Source organism: Lissotriton helveticus, chromosome 5_1 (assembly GCF_964261635.1).
Source record: "Lissotriton helveticus chromosome 5_1, aLisHel1.1, whole genome shotgun sequence".
NCBI lineage: Eukaryota > Metazoa > Chordata > Amphibia > Caudata > Salamandridae > Lissotriton > Lissotriton helveticus.
The window spans coordinates 361,871,494-361,892,588 of record NC_136065.1 but is presented as its reverse complement, the minus strand read 5'-3'; the positions used below and the strand labels follow the sequence as shown (position 1 = coordinate 361,892,588).

General features: G+C 42.9%; 1 protein-coding gene across 1 annotated transcript in view; it reads left to right on the top strand.

Annotated features, from left to right (window-relative positions):
* LOC144753162 (uncharacterized) overlaps window positions 1-21,095 on the top strand; it is a 1,401,110-nt gene that overhangs the window by 242,737 nt on the left and 1,137,278 nt on the right. The window contains exon 2 of the mRNA XM_078640932.1: window positions 4,516-4,650. Within this exon, the coding sequence (XP_078497058.1) occupies window positions 4,516-4,650 (135 nt within the window). The remainder of the gene's footprint in view (window positions 1-4,515; window positions 4,651-21,095) is intronic.

Here is a 21,095-nt window from a genome sequence, read left to right as displayed (position 1 = left end):
GGTTAACTCCATAATGTGTTTGCTCACCACGCCACTCTAGTTTAGACCTATGAGGAGCATGGTCAAGACTGATTTGCATATGGCTGGGTCTAAACTGGGGTGGCATGGTGAGCAAAAGAATGATGGATTTAACCCAGATCTCTTGACTGTGGGTGAATGTTTGATTTGTTCCGCATTCTGCCCATCATTTGTGTGTCTTTTGCTTTGCCGCCCTAAGTGCACCGGGTATGCCCAGAAGTGGTCCCGGGCTCAGGCTCACTGTGCCAGTGGATTCAAACTAGCCTGGCTGATGAGTGGTAATACCCGAAACCGGTCCCAGGATAGTTGTTTCTGGTCCAGGGAGAACCTAGCTTGTTTGCATATGGCTGGGTCTAAACTGGGGGTGGCATGGTGAGCAAAAGAACGATGGATTTAAGAATGTTTGATTTGCTCTGCATTCCGGCCATCATTTGTGTGTCTTTTTCTAACTGGATCAAGACACCTTTTACATTAAAATGTATATGACAAAACACCCTGAAAACCCACTAAAACAATTTTCAATAATTCATAGAATCCCTGTTAAAAGCTACGGTTATTAAATCAACTGTTAATAAATATTCATTAAAAAAATAGCTTACCACGGTTTGATTGAAATGCATTAGAGAGTACCAGCTAAAATCACATTAAAAAGGAGTTTACAGATTCCCGATCACAATCTTAAGCACTTACAAATTGGCATCTCACGCAGGTAAGCAGAGTAGGGCCATTAAAGCTTATTCATGAACCAGTTAAAACCCAGGACAAGATTTAAACATATTGAATCTCAAAAATCTGAAGTGACGAAATAGGCAACTGGAGAGTTCTATGTCCTACCATACGGGGACATTGACCACACGGAGAGTTCGGCACCTTGTTGTTCTCCGCAGTCTCCCTCAAGAACTTCAGAAACCGTGCCGCCAACTATGTGGGTGAGAGGAACGCCAACTGTGTGTGTGAGATTAAGATGTATAATTTAGCAGTGGAAGGAAGCATTCCCTGACGTGTGGACTGAAAGACATTTTTTCTTTCCAAGGTTTGATATATATCATGGCGTTCCAACTGGAACATTACCCTGGTGTTCAGTTGGTTGGAAAACACTTCCTGTCTTATTAAATAGAAGGAAACCCTCAACGGGCAAAGGAATGGTTGTTTTGTTGACTGAAGGATATGCACCGTTGTGAGACATTCCCTCATTTGGAGATGCCTGGTTGTTCAGTATGCCAGAGACCTTGGTGTGTCTCTTTTGTGAGTTACTCAGTTGTCTGATGGCTGGGTTGTGAAATGTACACTGTGATTTTTGGGTTGTGAGTTCCCAATAATGATACGGGTGGTTTAGATATCTATTGACGAATGATAAGTAGTTGTATGAGGTACATAAGTGGAGAGATTACCTCAGTCTGTTATTTACGGTTCTCTCTAGCATAACTGCTTTTGCGGTGCTTAAATTGTTGTTCTTTGGTTTTGTATGTAGGGAGGTTTGTTGTATCGTGTGTTCGAAGATGTGATTGCACTAAGTTCTATTTTATAAAAGAGGAGCATCTTGTATTCTAGTGTGCATGTCTTAATGAGTCAATATGCAGTGGGCCATGTTGCAGTGCAATACAGTGTGCATAGATTAGCAATGTCAGAAAGGCTGAACCCAAAGTATGCCATCTCCTTATTTATGTGTGTCAGTATCATCTTATATTGCAATCTAAAGTGGAACAAATGAAACGTATGCACTACAGTTTAGAGGTCTCTTTGGCTTGAAACAGTCTGATATAATGACTAATATTAAATTCAGTGACTTAAATCAGTATTTTTTATCCAAAGCAAAGTTATGCTTACTATTTTGGATATTTTAAATGTTGTGGAATATTAAGTATGGTTTGATAACTCATCATAACCTTTGAGGTTTTGTAATTTAAGGGTAGATTTATCAATCATTAAAGCAAGGTGTCTCATAAACCCTAGAGATAAAACAAGTAGAGCTATCCCAGCCACACAGCTGTTTGAAGACATAAAATACTACATACCCTCCAATATGTTTAACATCCTCAATAACACATTCAATAAAGCAGGTATTCAGTTTCTTATGGTAAAATGGTCTGACCATTAACGCTTTCAAATCAGTGCTTCTTAGTGGTGTGCAATAATGTTGGATAGTGTTTAGATTCTACAGACTAACATTTATAATTACTCGAGGTTTGATTCTGCATCTACTTTTGAATGCTCTTTCCCATTATAAGCTGTGCCTCCAGACAGATAACGTGTACCGGCATTAGAAACCCCTATAAAGGGGTAAAAACTATTGACTGTACAAGTTGTTAATTATTGAGGTAATGATATCAAATTATTAAATGATCAATCATGCTAATAGACTTTTGCTCTACAACAGCATCAGATATATTTATCTATTGTGTATTGGCAGTGGCAAAAAAATAAGTATGTGTTTACTCTGAAAAATATCTGCAAAATGGATATTTGACGGGGTATGGAGTTCTTTACTGAAATTGACGATTAGGCCTAGATGCCTAAATCTCCATGGTGTGCTTAATTCTGCACCTTCCCTGCTGTCATGCTATAGGTTTTGCTGAGTAATTGATTGTTTTTGTATGCTCTGGTACAAAGATAATACAGATTTGTCGAGAAATAATTTGCACATTGTCTTCGGTAACTTACTACAAAACATCTGAACAATTCTAGTTAGCTGCTGATAGGAGTTAGATAACGGGTTGTGTACTTGTGCTAATATATAGTTCTACTAAAATAAAAGAGGTAAAAAATAAGCAATTTAGGGGCATATTACCAACCAATAGAGATAATTTTTGTCTCTAACTTATTTAGAGACAAAAATTATCGCCGCAAATCGGCGATCGCAAATGGGATAAAAAACGGCCGCAATGCATGAATATCGCTGAAAAGTCAGCGATATTCATGCATTATCGAGCAAATGCTCTTAGCCATGTTATCCACCTCCCATTGGATAACATGGCTAAGAACTGCTCCTGGGCAAGTGTTAGCTTTTGGAGATATTCGCGCTTAGCGCGAATATCTCCAAAAGTTGGTAATAGGAGATAGCGATGTTAGCGACTGTTTTCAGTCGCTAACATCTTGGCACGCCCACTTTGCATGTCATTAGTGATAAATATCTCTGACATGCAAAGCGGGGCCCAAGATGGTCACTATCTCCTATTAGCTGTCGCTAACTGGTGTTAGCGACAGCTTGGTAATAGGGAGATAATTTTATCTCCGCTTTCTTGGCTGTTAAAGCCAAAAAAGCGGAGATAAAGCCCCTTGATAATATGCCCCTTAGTGTTTTCCTCGTTCAGCTGTTTTAGGGTAAGTTAATATCATTTTTGAATCATAATATAAGGACTTAAAGAGACAAGCTATCTTGCTGCTTATCTTTTACATTATGTAGGAAAGATGATCGTAGAACGATAATCGCTCGATTACGACAAACGGTGTACCAAACATATTGTTCAATCACTAGTATGATTGCTGACGCCTTGTAGTTGCTATGATGCACTCCCATGACCTCAACACCATTACTTTAAATTGCTATTGACCAGTCTTGGTTTTAGCGCCATGCTGGAGTTAGAATGGTAAATGTAAAATGCTCGTTATCACAAGTAAGAGTCATAGCCAATGCAATACTCAGGACAATATTTTGATCAGAGTTTGTCAGGGGAAGGAGACAGTGACACTCATCCCTTATTTATGAAAGCTATGTGATAAGACATTATCTCCTCTTGAAACACCTCACATGGCTTTTTAAGTCACTGTGCTTCTTCTCCTTCACGGTAAGCTTGAAACTCTAAGAAGAACGTTATACCCAGATGATTCTCTGCATACATTTAACAGTTAGATTCTTGAATTCAAGACTTTGCCTGATTCCTTTCTGACAATGTTAAACATTTTTTGGTGAATGTCTGTCATAAGGTCCACAGCAAAGTCTTCAGATTTTTTTCTGAGGTAATGCAGGGCAAATGTCCACTTATTAAGAAAAGCTTGGCCCGCTTTGCCATTGCTCAACTTTTCCTGGTGCACCCGATTGGACGTGACAGTCTGTAAGTCATCTATAGGAATTCCATGATTTACTTATATTCACCAGCTGAGCACTAGGCTCCACCCCCAGGGGGTGCACCCAAAGTATGGTAGACAAGACACAGCCTGGCTGGAGAGACAGGAGCCATCCCAAACTAAGTAGTAGAAGAAGTCCTGTTGCAACAGAAAAAAGGGAAATTTGGTAGAAAAGATCAGCATGACAATCTTCATTTGTCTGCAGATTTTGTTTCTCCATTATTTTGCTAAATATCAACATTAGGAAAATGTTACAATTGATGGTTACCATGCCCAGGACGAGGATGATATAGGATACACCATTCTCTAGGCATTCAGTTTGGATCTTTTGTGGAAGATCATTAACTCAAGTTATGCTATTAGCACTGATAAACAAATGTTTTTAACCCTTGACTTTGCCTTATATTTATGATCACTTTTCCCACTTTCTAGGCCAAATGTTTGCATGGAGAAAGAGATGGCCATGGTGGGACACCGCCAGCCATGCGTCCAGGCCTTCACGCGGATGGTCAAAGTTTGGAAGCAAGGATGCGCCGGGCAGATGTGGTGCGTCGGCTACGAACGCAGGTTGGTTCCCTTAAAGACAGTCTTTAATTTCATTGGAAATAGGAGCGGCAGACCAAAACATTAGTGTCTGTTGCACACTCAGGTTTGAAGTATCATAGTATAACAAGTGTATATATGCCTTGTTAAATTGGGTGTGCAAAGTCTTGCCTTACACTGTGCATGCATTTATCACATTTCACTAAAGATTGGTGTGTCATCTGACACTGTGCATCTATCTTTTTACACTAATCTGTATATGTCATGTTACAATGACGTTATGTGACTTCTGTTATAATAAGTTGTTCTGTTTTATGTTATGGTGAGGATTCTTGTGTCGTATTACACCAAGGGTGTATGTGTTGTATATACTGGGGGTATTTGTGAGAGACAAAGGTCTATGTTTCATCTTATAATAAGAAATTGTACAGTACGACATGTTATACTTATGAGCCATGTTACACTGATGGTCAGTTAGAGTTTGGTGGTTACTGAGAATCCTTCAGTTTCCTGAGGAAACTCTAACTATGGAGTAAAATGTAATGGTTGCATTTTCCTCCATATTACTATTCCTATGGTGGAGAAAATTCAGACATTTAATTTTTACTGAGACTTTAGATTTTTCTAGCTGCTCCGCCAGCTATAGGGGAGACTGGTTCTGGCTCACCGCTATGGCCGTCACCTACCCTGCCGGACTTCGGACATATGTCTCGTATCTTTCTCCGCTACTGTCTCCTTCATGTGGACTCCCTGCTCTCCCTGGCATTTTTGGATCTTGGTACTTGTGTTCGCTAATAACTCCTGTATTGAATATGTAATCATTCTGTCATTTAATTGTGAATATTTTTGTAACTTGTCACACGCTGTTTCCTTATGTAAAGCGATCTGATAGCTGCGGGTCTAGCCAGCGCTATATAAAACAAAACAAAAAAGAAAATCTTTAGTTACCATTGGGCGCTAAATGCGACCCTCTATAGCGTAGTAAGTAGAGGGCATTGAGTGTTGTGTTACAGGTTAAAATATAGAAGCATTTCCTTACACTGAGGAACCAGGAGCATCATTTAATCCTTGGAGGATGGCCGGACAGGCTGCCAGTGTGACAGAGGCTCTTGCCTCAGTCCACCTGTCAAATTTAAAAATCCTTGTCTGCTTGACAGGGGTTACTTTGCTGAAAGTGCTTCTGCCTGAGCAGTGGACACTGTCAACAAACTGAGGGAGGGCTAGCCCACCATGTTATTGTGGCCTACTTGTCATTTTTTTCTGTTTTTGAGAAACAAAACCCTGATAAGGGTTGTTTCCGAAAAATCAACGGCCCGGAGAAAACTCCAAGCATATCTGGGACATTTCTGGAGGTCCTTGGCAGGAAGCAACTCTTTTTCAACATCGGGCAAAATCCCAGAACCATAAAGCGCCACCGCAGCTCCCTGACATCAGTCTCCTTTTTTTGCACCCTTGACGTGGGTTCGGAGCACCTTTCTGTGTAACCCTGAAGAAAAAAAAAAATATTCCCAAAAAATGCAGTGCTACTTAGGATGTCATCACCTATGTAGTCAAGGTTCAAAACCTGTTGTTCCTCACAAGAATAGATGTCCATTCCGGCTGGGTGCCTAAGCACGAGCCAGTGGAAAAACTGTTCCTCATGTGTGAAATGAGGGCCGGGCCAGGTGCCATACACCTCCAGATCAAGATCCAGGTCAAGATCATCACCCTCCTCCAAGCAATCCAAATAAAAAAGAGGAAGAATAAGAAATGGCACACTGTAGAGGACTCCCATGTCCAGAAGCATTTTAAATTCCATAAGTAGGTCTCCATGCTGCTCCCCTCCTCGAATGATTGAGTCTTACTCCGAGTCGAAGTTGGTTGAAGAGCTGATACTCCGGTCCATGCTCAATGGCAAAACCTCCTCCAGTATACTCAAACATGTTTGCTCCTGATTCTGCCCTTTCATAGATCATGGTGTTTATGCAGGCCAAGCTGGCTCTTTTCCATAGCACCTGGAACATCTAAGGCCTCCGAGTACGATATCCTCGCTATGTCCTTCCATGATGCTAGTTGACCACAAGTGTTCTTCTGTGCGCACTCCTCTGGCACTGGCTACAGCCGAACAAGTACAAAGAGTTGTTACACCTACACTGGCTTGGGTTTTGGAGTCTATGCCAAAGACCAAAACCATATTGATGCGCTCAAGAAAGCAGACACAGAGACTTGTGGAGGACCACCAATACTTGGATGGTCCTTGCCTAGTGAGGAATACTCGCACAGGATGGATAACCTCGTTCGCACAGCCTCAGATCATGTCCAAATACCTCACATCATAGACCACAAAAATGATGACCTCAGCGAGGCAGCCAGTTTGCTACCTGTCACCAGCACGGATGCAGCTGATTGCTTGTCCCTTTAGAAAAGAGGTAGAATTTGACTGCTTTTTGGGACAACCTTACCTCTGTGGAGATAGCGTCTTTCACGGTGGTGATCAAAAAGGCCACAGAGGTGCTAGAATTACCTCTACCATTGAATGAAAACAATGCTCACCTACAGAGATACTTCAGCCTTATTTTGCTGAGTCCTTGCTCCCATTTAGCGAGGCCCTGCTGGAGCCTATCAAGACAGAGATGGTTCTTATGGACCGGAGTGTTACCAAAATGTGTTTGAGGGAAACGTTCATGTACCTACAGATGGAGAGACAGTTGGAGAATAAGGTGAGGGGCTGCTGGGAGTCTGCATTCAGCGTTAAAGAGTTGAAGATGAGTGGAACTTTAAAGCCATTTCTAGATAAAGTGTAAGCACAAATTGCTTGGATACAATTTTGTTTCTAAGATGTAGCAGTGTGTGTGCAGCGCTGTTGGTGGATTGCGTGTCTACATAGGTCAAACTTGAACTTGCGCAGACAGTCTACTCAAGATGTAATGATGGGTTTTGCTGAAGATCTCCTTGAGGGAGGGAGTTTCTAAAGTTTCACTTACAAACAATGGCGTGCAATTGTGCTCAAGCAAAATGAGTGAGTTCTTGACAGGACAAGGCATGGAATGTAGGCAGACAGCACTGTACAACTCGAAGGTGAATGGGCTGGTGGGAAGGGTTAGCCAGTGGTTATGGGTAATTCGCAGTTGGCTTTGATGAACTGTCATGGTGCAAGGAAATAGGTAGGTGGTTTTGGGCGTGTAGGACAACACCAGACAGCATTACTACATGTATACAGTTTGTATTGATGAGAGCCAGATTGACATGTACTTAACTGTGGATTGGATGAGCCATATGGAACAGCATACAGAGTTGGAATTGGTGCTTGGAAGGATTAAAGACAGTAAAGCGAGGAATAAAAGATGGCATGATGGGAGTAAGAGAAGAGTGGAGGTGGAATTGGAAGTAGGTCATTTGGTTTGCAAAAGATGACCAGCATTTGGCAGGAAAGGTGGATTTATGTGGTCCTAGCCATGCAAGATTTAGCTGTCTGGAAGTATGCGTGTAAGAATTCAGGGGGTGAATGTCGAAGTAAAGACCAAGAGGTCAAGGGTAGTCGTTAGCTGTCATGCGTTGTGAGCGAAACACTGCCCTATTTTCAGCATTGTGTTAGGGATAATGATGTGTATGTATGAAAGAGACGGAGAAGTATGACCATGTGCAGTGTGTGTTGTGTTTTGCGCGGGTGTTTTTGTCTGTGTGCTTTTGTGTGTGTGTGTCTGTGTGTGTGTGTGTGTGTTCTGAGGGATCAGACCAAAAATGTGTTGAGACTTTTCATCTTTTCATTCCCTCTCAGAATGTTCTATTGCCACCACAGGGTCATATGACCTTTATTATCAGCATCATAATTTAACTGTTTCTTACCTGGTTTTTTTTCTTTTTCTGTATCTTACTCTCTCCCGCTCAAGGGGCCTCATTTATGAGAAATTACGCATCGCTGCGTGAAAGCAGCGATGGGTCACTTCTCAGTGCGCACTCCTGCGACATTCCTGATGCGTCATATTTAATGTATGACGCATCATGTCGCAAGGAGTTACAGATACGTCAGTATTTCTGACATATCTGTAAGCGCAAAAGTGACGCATTGCTGGAGTGTGTCACAAAAGTGACGCAACTCCAGCAATGCGTCCTTTCACATGGGGAAAGCCCCATGTGAAAGGGCTTGCGTCAGTCTTACGCCTGCTGTGAGGCAGGTGCAAGATTTTGACGCAACAGCGTCCTAAAAGTGACGCAGTGAAATCTCATAGATTTCACTGCGTCACTATTACGAGGCTTTTTGCGGGGGAACGCCCCCTCTGCATACATTATACCTGACGCAGGTATAATGTAGCGCAGGGGTTTACAAAGTGACGCATCTGCTTAGATGCGTCACTTTGTAAATAGTGCGCAACAGGAGGCATGTTTTACGCCGCCGATGCATCGGAAGCGCAAAACTGACGCAAGGCCTCATAAATGAGGCCTTTAGCATTTGGTTTTCTGTCTCAGCGCCGGGATACTCTCTGAATAGCTCTGCGCTCTATAAATCTATTTTTAACATAACATAACATAACATATTGTGAATTGAATTTAAAATACAGATTTCCGCACTACAAAGGTTTTAATTTTGATCTCTGACTTTAAAACTTCATGTATGCAGATTTCAAATACTTTAATTGCATGGGTATGGTTAAATGATGGGGACCTCTGAAATTCCCACAAAGCTCCTATCGCACTACTGATGGTAGCGTTAGCTTCTATGCTTAATTTTGAGGCGAAGGTGCACCGCTGTGGATAGCATTACGTACATTTTGGTTATTTTGTAAACAGAGTTCTTTCCTCTAAATGAAACTTTTCAGTATTTCAAGACATCAAAATAAGTTACTAAGGAAAACTCGAAATTATACTTTAAGCAAAACTATTGTAATTAATAAATCCTGAAGCAAGCTTGGTGGGCTTTATTTAATTAAAGAACTACAAGAAGGAAGATGGTTCATTCGATCATAATTATAACTGGTTGTTATTATACATATAATAGTAAAACAGAGGTCTAGTACAATTTTGTTGTTTCCTTAATAACTATGTTTAATTTCTTGAAATAACAGACAAATTAAATTAGGTGAAAGCACTCTTTCTACAAGCAAACTAAAACAATAGAAGAGCAGAAGACCTCAACCCCACTGAGTGGCATTTTTCACAAACACTAATGTATCCTTCCATTAGGGCAACACAAATGGAATTGAGTTCCTCGGGCCTTACTCTCAGTACCATTGGTGGTTAGTATCCTGTGCATAAATTGTGGCCATGTCTTCTGCTCAAATGTGGCACCACTGAGCCTGGTTTTTGGAGAACTCAGGAAAACTCAATCAAAATTGTAAGTAATGGATCAGGTCTCAACACTATAGATGGATATAAAATTATTCAAAGCAGGTTCAAGCTTTATTGTTTAATCCATTGGAGGCAGAGGGCCAGCTAATTTGGACAACTTGCCAGACGTGAAACCAGGAGCGGTGGGATGAGTATATCGAGGACATTTTTTGTTTAACGAGAAACTTCAGTGAATAACTTAGAGTAGTTTTGGAAAGGCCATTTTCATCGGATGGTCCTTGCAAAGGAGTACGAGGTTCCGATTTAGTCTACTATGATCAGGGATAGAGCCTCAAAGCCTAAAGAGTAGCCTGAAAAAAGCCAGTTTGAAAGTCTATGCTCCTTTGAAAATGAAGGATTTCCAGAATCTGTTAGCTTTTGGTCCTGTGTTTCTGCAGTCTCCTTTGAGTGTGTCTTTCACCCATGAGGGTTGGGCAGCTTCCAGGGTAAGCCAATAGAATGTCTTAGAATGGGTGGGATGTGGTCTGATTTACTGGCTCCTGTGATAAGGCGAGCAGCTGCATGTAGTACTAATTTGAGAGGCTCCAGTGTGCTGTGGATCTGAAGTCTGTGTAAGAAATTTATGAATTTATGGTGTTCGTGTTTTCTGAGCAGGTGAAGGAGGATTCTGCCAATCAGGTGATGTGGTCAGTTAGATTGGGGTGTTGGTCTTGAGAAAGCACAGAAATGTGGCATGCAGGACCATAGTGTGCAAAATCCATTGCAGGTCTAGTGATTTTAGCCCCTGGGTATTGGGGCAGAGAGTCTCTGGAGTAAAGGAGCACATATTGAGTGGCAGAGCTACACATTCTAGCTACCGGGTGTGAATTTAAACTATGCTCTAATAGCCCAGAGGCCAGTTAATAGTGAATTGCTGTTCCTAGAAAATTCCAGCAAGGTAGTTGTGATGCAGGAACATATCCCTTGAGGAGACTGATGCTAAGGGAACAGAAAGGTTTACGCTTGGTTTTATCAATGACTGTGCTCCACATTCCCTGTCACCTCATTAAAAGATGGATTTGTGCTGACTTTTACTGTAGTAGAAAACTTGCATGGATGAAAATCTGAGGCTGTAGGTGAAGCATGTGGATTGTGGTTATATATGTGTGTATATATATATATACATTTGTATATATACATTTATATATATATAGATATATGTATTATATATATATATATATGTACATCTATATACATATATATATATATATCTATATATATATCTATATATATATCTATATATATAGATATATATATAGATATATATATAGATATATATATATATATATCCGATACGGTTTTGGTTCGTCACCACAAAATAGAGCAGACTTCAATGCAGTAAAGTTTTTCTTGTATTTCTCAGTCAGCCTTGCACAACGCGTTTCGGTCGTCTCGGCAACCTTGGAAACGTGCTAATTACAAAGAGACATATCCCAGACTGACTTTTCAAATCCCAGCAGCCTGACTTTCACTGAAGACAGACCCTTGACAGCTTCACATATTACATTGATACACAGTATCTTTCCATAGTATTTGCAACATTTTTGCTCGTCATACTACTGCGGGCTGACAGATTTTTCCAGTTGCATGCACTTATATATATATAATTTAATGAATCTCTTGACATATGTGTGAGGAAATTGCACATTTACCAGTTTAAACACTAGTACTTGGCACACTACATACATCTATTGTATACAATTAGGCATTTTAAAATTAAATTAAACCCATCTACCAACAGCTCCCGTCAAGCAAATGCAAACACTCCGGTTCCAGCGGGCTGGAGCTTTCAAAGTGCTCCTTGCTGCTGGAAGTGGAGGTTTCATCTCTTTCCTTGCCCACAGACATGACAGACAGAAGACATGGCCGGGAACCAGAGGATGGGGTCCACAGCACCAAAATTAGCAGAAGAGGGGGGCTGCGTAAATACCCCCTCCCATTAAAAATATATCAATTTTAAGGCTGGTCCCTGGAGGATGGAGACCCCGGGGATGAAATCGGCCCAGGGAGGTGGGATGTGCAGTCCCCTCCCCCATTAAAAAGTATATACATTTTAAGGCCAGGCCCTGGGGGATGGGGTCCCTGGGACAGAAATCAGTCAGGGAGGGGGGGACACGCAGCTCCCCTCCCTCATTAAAAATATATAAGGGTGGGCGTAGTTCGCGAAGTAGCGCTACGCGAAGTGCACTTCGCACTACGCGAACTTCACGTAGCACTACGCGAGCTGCGTAGTAGCATGTTCGCACTGTGCAAGATGCATTTTCAATGATTGCACAGTGCGAACAAGCATCCGGCACTGTGCAATCATTGAAAACGGCATCTTGCACAGTGTGAGCTGTAGCTGTCTGCCGCTCGAGTAGATTTTTACTCGAGCGGCAGCTTTCTCAACGCAAACTGGTAGTTTCTCATCGCGAGCGGTCGCGAGCATGCACGACCACTCGCAATGAGAAACCTGACCTCCCCGCGTTCAGAGTCTCGCCGGGATGTCAGTTTGCTTGCTCGCGGTCGCGAACATGAAGTTGAGGACCGCGAACAAGCAAAAAATGACCGCTGCGCTACGCGTGTTCGCACTGTGCTACACGCAGCTCGCGTAGTGCGAAGTTGCGCAAACTTCGCAAACTACGCGAGCGTAGCGTAGTGCTTCACCAGGGTTAAAAATATATACATTTTTAAGGCTGGTCCCCAGGGGATGAGGTCCCATGGGCTGCAATTGTCCTGGGGAGGGAGGCCACGCAGCCCCCCTCCCCATTCTATTTTGTCTGGGTCCCGGGGTATGGGGTCTTCAGGGAAAAAATCAGCGCAGGGAGGATTGGTCGCATGGCCCCCCCTACCCCACTGTATTGTGGCTGGGCCCTTGGGGGTGTATCCATTCCCATACCCAGTGAGAGACACACACACACACACTCACACACACACTCAGAGATCCACCCACCAACTCACAGTCCCACACAGACACTCATGCACCCACATACTGAGCCACTCAGAGACTCATGCACCCACTCACAGACCCACTCAGAGACTCATGCAACCACTTACAGACCCACTCACTCATGCACTCACTCACATTTGCACTGAGATACTCATACACCACTCTCAGACCCACTCAGAGGCTCATGCACCCACTCACAGAACCATTCAGAGACTCACGCACCCACTTACAGGCCCACTCACTCATGCACTCACTCACAGATGCACTGAGCCAGTCATACACCAATCACAGTCCCATGCAGACACTCATGCACCCACGCAGACCCACTCAGAGGCTCACACACCTGTTCTCAGACATACTCAGACATTCATGCACCCACTAAAATACTTTTTCATCCACTCACAGACTCACTCAGACACTCATGCACTCACTCAAATACTGACTCATACACTCATTGAGGCACGCACAAACCCACTCAGACATTCTCACACCCACTCACAGACCCACTCAGATACCCAGTGAGACACTAATACAGCCACTCCCAGACCCATACAGACACTCAAGACACCCACTGAGATACTCACACACTCCCTCACACTCATGGTTCACTCACATACTTACTCTTAAAGGTTACAGGTACCAGTTAGGAAATAGCATTTAAAAAACCTAAGGAATTCACTTAAAAAGACAAAGGGTACAGAGATGCAATAGTTAGGAAACATCATTAAAACAAACCTTAGAAATTCACTGAAAAAAACAAAGGTTACAGGGACTTTATAATTAGGAAACTGAATTTAAAAAAACCTTAGAAATTCATTGAAAAAAAAAAGGTTGCAGAGACATTATAGTAACGCTCAGATGTCACTCATACAAAACCTGTGAAATTCAGCAGTTATAGTTAGCTGAGTGAACTATAACTGACGCCCTGCAATGCACTGCTATGACCTGACATATTACATCACTCATGACATGCTCAGTGACATCACTCATGACATCTCAAATGACATCACTGATGACATTATCCACAGAAGCAGTCACACACCCACTCACACCCCTATACAACCTCTCATACACCCACTCACACACCCACACAATCACTCACATACCCATTCACAGACCCATACAAGTACTCACACAACTACTCACTCATCCATACAGCTACATATTTAATAAATAAACAACTGTTGCTTTCCTCCTCCCTAAATTAGATAGACATCGTGTGGCAGACTGTCTGTCATAAGTACTGGTGCTTACAATTAAGTGTGGGTGCCGAGCACCGGTAGCCACCGGCTCAAATTAAGCACTTGAAAGCTCTTGTCATCCATGAGTTATACACATCATTACAGACTCATCTTTACAGAAAGTCAGTGGGCTCAAGGTATTCAATACTAATTAAAATATATTTTCACTGGTTAATTCAGTCAATGTTGGAAAAAAGATGAGAGAGCAGAGAGCTGAAAAGATAGACTGTGATAAAGTAAAGGTTGTAGGATACACAGGCAATCATTATGAGTGGCCAAGGAAACAGGCTGTTATTTCTCCACTGCTGGAGTTATCTATACTGGCATAAAAATAACTGCAGGGTGAGGGAGTGTATTTAGCCCTTTACAGGGTTGGACCCTAAAGGTGCACTAAGACGTATCAATTATTGGGAATCTGTAATACCTGATTCCCCTGTTAATTCCTCATTTTGGATTGGACTTTAATCAAGAGTTTCTGCTGCTGAAACTCTTGGGAAAAGTAAACATCACATAATTACAATAGGGCTTGTATCTGGCCCCATCCCAATTTTAAGTGCTCACTCATAATGAACGCTTATGAGATACCTATGTCTCTTTCCCTTTATTGAGAAGAAGATGTAACAAGTGTAAAAAACACAACTTTGTGAAAATTGTAGTGCATATTGTCAGTGTGTTGAATGAGAGTGGTAAATTGATAGAGGTTGGTGGCTACTTTACTGTTGATACTGGGGCTAGATGATGAGAAGTCACTAGAAGGGAAGAATAAATGGTCCATATTACCCCATGCCAAAATAAGCATGGTAGTATTAGATATAAAATATGACTCAAGTTCCCTTATCACCATATTATCTGACAAGGCATTTCAGAAGTGGTCATTGAAAGACTTCTGTTTAGAAGATGTTAAACCAGCAGCTTTATTGTGAAGGCAGCATACACATAATAGGTTATTTCCAGGCTACTTCTCCTTTTATGTAAAGGTGCACAGTAACCAAAATATACGTTGCCTAGAGAAAGAGATAAAATAGGATGGAGAGATCAAAAAGGGTTGAGAATTGTGCTGTAACTTGGAAAATGCTCATCTGTCATGTTGGCAGTGGTGGCTGTTTAACGGTGGCGTGTGGGAGGGCCCTTACCTGTCAGCTGCCTGGCACCACCTTCTCTTCGCCCACTTCCAGGGCAGGGAGCTGGAAGGACCCGGTTCCCAGCCCCCCGATAGCCAATCACAACGCTGCATGAAGCGTTGTGATTGGTATGAGCGCCGTGGAACGGTGCTCAGCCGGAGAATGGGAGGCTGGGCATGTTCTCCATTAAGGCTATAATGCAGCCTGCATGGTGAACATGCAAAGTGTGCATGATGATTTGGCTGGCCCGAGACGGCCGGCCAAAGCGTCATGCACACTGGGGGCAAACAACTCCTCTCCATCCCTGCTCTGCGAGCAGAGCAGCCCCGCCCCGCCCCTACCCAGCTGAGCAAGGGGAAAAATAAACGAATAATGTTATTATCTTTTTATTTTTTCCTCATTGACCTGCTCAGTGGGGCGATGCTCCTCTGCCTTAGCAAAAGAGCCACCACTGCGTGTTGGTGCATTGTGAGAAATTGAGTTTAGAAGAGTCACCTAGTGAATTTAAGGATGTTTTCATGGAAATGATTTGTGTGAAGTGGATTGAGCACTGTACAAAGATGAAGAAGGATGCTGCTCCAGTTGCACACTTGCGATACCTTTAGGTATTAGAGAGGATCTCAAGTCTCTTAAATGAATGTGTTATGATCATATTATTGACTGGTTCTGTGGTATATAAATAAATAATACCGGATCTATTTTTGGATGAATAAATGTATAACAGATAGCTCAATAAAATAAGAGTCAAGATTCGAGGTAGTAGGAGTTTCTGCAGGTTTATTACAGCATAAGGACAGGATCAGGACAACCTGCATAGAACGGGGGTAACAGGGCCCAGCAGGACAACTGGGGCCCAGCAGCTGCCGGGGCTTGATCTGGGATGAGCGCGCTAACTTTTAATAACAATACATCAACTTATATACATAGCGCAAACACATAGCATTACATTGCAGTAGGCGTAACAGTGGGTGGAGCAGAAGGCGTGACGCGTAGCAGTCGCGAAAGATAACAGTAGAAAGAGGTGTAACTGGGAGTATACTTAGGCATGTGGTGCAAACGTAACAGAATATGTCATGAATGGGGCGGAAACATAGGAGGGGGCTACCTAAGGAGCCGGGACCTCTAACCTAATGGTGCGCGTAAACTGGCAATGACGTGTTACTAGGAGAAGCTGGGGGCTACGAACTCTGTGCTAGGAGCAGAGACTAGAGTCTGGAGGGTCGGAGCGACATGTACCTAAACCCTATCTGGTATCTGATGTTTAGGGAACATGTTGATATAAACTAGGAGTCATGAGGGGAAAAGCTAACTTGACTCTAAGACTGGACCATGCATTATTCTTCATGTAGTGCGTGATGAAGAATATTAAATGACCATTAAATACAGTATTTCTCTAACGTGGAGACGAGAAGGCTAGACAATGACGGAAACTATTGATGCAGTTCAGTAGCTCAGGAATGCAGAGAAGGAGGACTGAACTGATAACTGGAACTATAACATACTTTTGGCAGACTCAGAGGCAGAGCCAAGCTGCACCGGGCACTGCGAGGCAGGAAGTAAGTGAAGGGTCGAGGATACAGGTGGGGGCTGTATCGCTCCTCAGCGAGGCTTTCAGGAGACAGGAGCTGAATCTGATGTCCGGGCCCTTTTGAGGCCTGGAAACGGGGACTTTATAATGGAATAACGTGCACACTGGGAAACGTGGCAATTATAACTTTACATAGGCCTGATATTCGTAGTATTCACGAGGACTGGAAACTAGCATACTAAAGGTGGACACAACTGGAATTGCGTCATTAATCGGACATGGGGAATAACATATGCATATTGGTCATGCACACATAACATATGATGGATGAGGCGTAGGGACACAGAACATGGCAAAATTTACTTTTCCACATTCCCTCCTTGTCACTACGTTTCCATCAGGAAACATCAATTTTCATGATACCATCTATCATTTCATACAGTACCATTTGCTCGTCTCGAATTGTCTTGGAACGGGATTTAGAACGGGGCTTAGGACTAGGAATACAAGAGGTAGCACACATGCTGCAAATCGCAGGGCCACATTGTATACAGAGGCAGCAGCTAAATATGATCGCTACTGCAATACCTAGAAAGGACAGGACTTTCCATCCCCATGCGGAAATTATATTCCAGAACCAACTGGACCATGTCCAGGTGCCTGGATCTTGGTGTAACAGATGGGCAATTTTATGGAGTCTGGTTATAGCTGAATAAACAGACGGCGCGTTATTTGGAATGAAAATGCAGCAACTAGATCCGATGACTCTACAGGCCCCGCCCCTATCGGCCAGTATGACGTCAAGGACGAGACGATTTTGCAAAACGACAAATCTCATAGCAGATTGTTCTTCGGTTAAGTTACCTAGAGCAGAGGCAGTCTCATTTACTACAGCTTCAAGGGTTCTTGTTAACCTACGGATCAGTTTACTATTCTGGACAGGTCCTACAAAGAAGAAGAAGCCTTTATTGAAATCTGTATACTGTTCTAGAGTAGTTTCAGTATAATCGACAATTGGGGACTCCCTTCTATGTCTAATGTGTACTAAATGTGTGTTTCTGTGATAATCAGATGGGGCTAGGAAAACAGGTGGCAGTAGGAAGGCAATGTAACAGGTTCCCTCCCAATCGAGGGGCAGACGGGCATATGCGGTTTGACCACAAATAAAATAAGAATGACGTGAAGCTTTGAAAACAGATTTCCCACCGTCACTATACTGGATAACAGTAGTACATTCACTATGACCTACATGTACAGAACCATAACTACGGACACATAATTCGCCTTTGACAGGTAGTACTGAAATAGCAGGTAAGTCTGGAGTAGTATCAGACTGAACATTCAGGACCATAAAATTCGACGAATAATTACCTAAATTATATACTTCATTTTCTAGATCTAAACCTGTTCTGTGGGGGAAACCTTGCTTGTCTGAAAAACATGTACTGTTAAGAAAAGACATATCTGTTGAGGATGACGTTATCGTGGACCATGCTCCACACGAACCATTGTGTGAGAATGGATAAGGAAAAAGTGGCAGAACTCCCTTTGATGTCTGGAAAGGGGGGAGTCGACCACACACCCAACAATTAGTAGCATTGCTGGTCTGGTGTGAGTAATGTAACATACGGATAAATGTGTTGTTGCGCATAGCGAGGCGGTAAGAATATTCGTGAGGAGGCAGATCACTAAACGTATGCTCTACTGTAGCATTAGCAGACATATTTACATGAGGAACTGGAAAATACAGATAGAATGCATAGCTGGTGCAGGAAATCATTATGCTGATGAATAATACGAAACTCAGAAAAACGATACATCTGATTGAACTTCGACTGACTCTCTCACTATGGGGGTCTATTTTATACATGTCAGAAACAGTCTAACCGTTTCACCTAGGGGAGGACTTATACAATCAAACTGACTGACTTATTTTACTAGACCTGAGCTTTAACTTATACTCCTGCTGCGGAGTTTTCTCTAACAAGGGAGGGGTTGTAATAATGTCTTGTGCGGGACAGTCCTTAAGAGCAATGTTCTGGCAATCTTTCGAATCCTGGGAAATGTTTTTAGAAACGGATTTCAATCCTTTAAAAAGTTTTACATGAGAAAGGTGGATCCATCCTTTTCTGCCTTCCAACTTGACGGCAGTACGGGTGGTCAAGAGGACCTGACGTGGCTCCTTCCAACGTGGTTCCAGCGGACTTGATCTGTCGAAATTCCGGACCATCACTAGGGAGCCTGGAACGATCTCGTGCGGTGCCACCTCGGTATTGTCTGGAAATGCGGCGGCAACCTGTGAACGACATGAGTTGAGGGCAGACATCAAGGAAGCTAGGTAATCTGTCAGCATATTACATGAAACATCGGTAATACTTCGGGGTCTAGGAGTACCCCACATGTTAGGGGGGCGGCCGAATACGACCTCATACGGGGACAGACCTGATCTGGAATGTGCGACCATGCGCATATAAAACAAAGCAACTGGCAGAGCTACTAGCCAGTCCACACCTTTTTCTTTACAGACTTTGGCAATACGGATTTTCAGGGTCTGATTATGTCTCTCGACCAGACCGGCTGCTTCAGGATGGCGTACACAATGGAACTTCCACTGGTACCCTAACAAAAGGGAAACGTGCTTCATCAGTTCAGATGAGAATGGCTGACCGTTATCAGAATATACGACTCTAGGGAGTCCATATCTAGGGAAAAATTCACGAACCAACTGCTTGGCAGTGGTCGCGGCTGTGTAATCTGGGACTGGATATGCTTCTGTCCACCTGGACAAAGCGCATACAACTACAAGGACATACTTGAAACCTCGACATCGCTCCATCTGAATATAATCCATCTGGAGGACCTCAAAAGGGTGGTCAGGGGGCTGGAAACCACCTTGTTCCACCGGGACACTTTTACCTGGATTAAACTGACAACATATCATACAGGTGCGGACTTTCTGCTTGGCTGCAGCTCGTAAATGCTTGTTGAACCAAATGTTCTGGATACTGTCTAACATAGCTTTTTCTCCTAAATGTGCTGGACTATGTGCGGTATTGATAATGACTTGAACCATAGAATCGGGGAGAAACCATGTGGCTCTACCCTTCGTTAACCATCCTTGATCTGTCTGGACCCCTCCTTGTTCAGACCATTTCTTGATTTTATCGGGAGTAGCATGTAACTGGATATCTATGACATCTTGTGTAGGATCCTTAACTGTCATGCATGTAGTCGGATCTGGAGTATGTGTCATGTTAACTGGAATGTCTGGAGTCTGTGCTGTAAGCTTGGCTGTGCGATCTGCTAGATCATTACCTTGAGAAATAATGTCAGTAACTTTCGTATGTGCTTTGCATTTCATGATAGCAATGGATGTCGGTAAATGTATGGCTTCTAACAGGGCTTGAATAAGGAGACCATGCTGAATCTTGGTTCCATGAGAAGTCATGAAACCTCTCTCCTGCCAGAGCACTCCGAAGTCGTGTACAACTCCGAATGCGTAACGTGAATCTGTGTAAACATTAACTTTCTGGTTCTTGGCGTGTATACAGGCTTGTGTCAGAGCGACTAGCTCTGCTGCTTGAGCGGACAGGGTATCGATACGGTGTGTTTCAATAACTTCGGTGTCGGTAGTTACTGCATACGCGGCGACTAGTTCTCCTGTACTAGTTCTCATACATGAACCATCCACATAAAGTGTCAGGTCAGGATCTGGTAACGGAATGTCTGTCAGGTCTTGTCTTGGCTTTGTCGTAATGTTAACTACTTCCACACAGTCATGTGGGTCAGGATTTGGATTAACTGATGGTAACAGTGTAGCAGGATTCAGGACGTTGCAGCGTCTAATTTCTATGTGTGGCTGGAACAGTGTCAATTCATAACCTGTTAAACGTGCAATTGTCAAGTGCTGAGTTTGTGTTCGGTTTAAAAGAACTTCTACTGAATGTGGGACTTGTACTGTCAGAGAATGTCCTAAAACTATGGAATCACTTTGTCTGATAGCTAGTGCTGTGGCTGCAACTGACTTGAGGCACGCAGGCAACGCCTGGGCGACTGGATCTAATGTGCTCGAAAAATAAGCACAGGGCTTGTATTGTCCTGCTTGATCTTGTGTGAGAACAGATAATGCTGTACCTTCGCGTTCAGTAACGAAAAGTGTAAAAGGCTTACTGTAGTTCGGTGTAGCTAGAACTGGAGCTTGACATAAAGCTTTCTTTAACTCGTTGAAACTAAGTGTATGTTCAGATGTCCAAGGGAGGACAGTCGATACGGCTGCCTCCTGTGTCGTTAACTGTATCAGTGGCTTGGCTAGAAATGCATACTGGGGAATCCATTGTCTACAATAA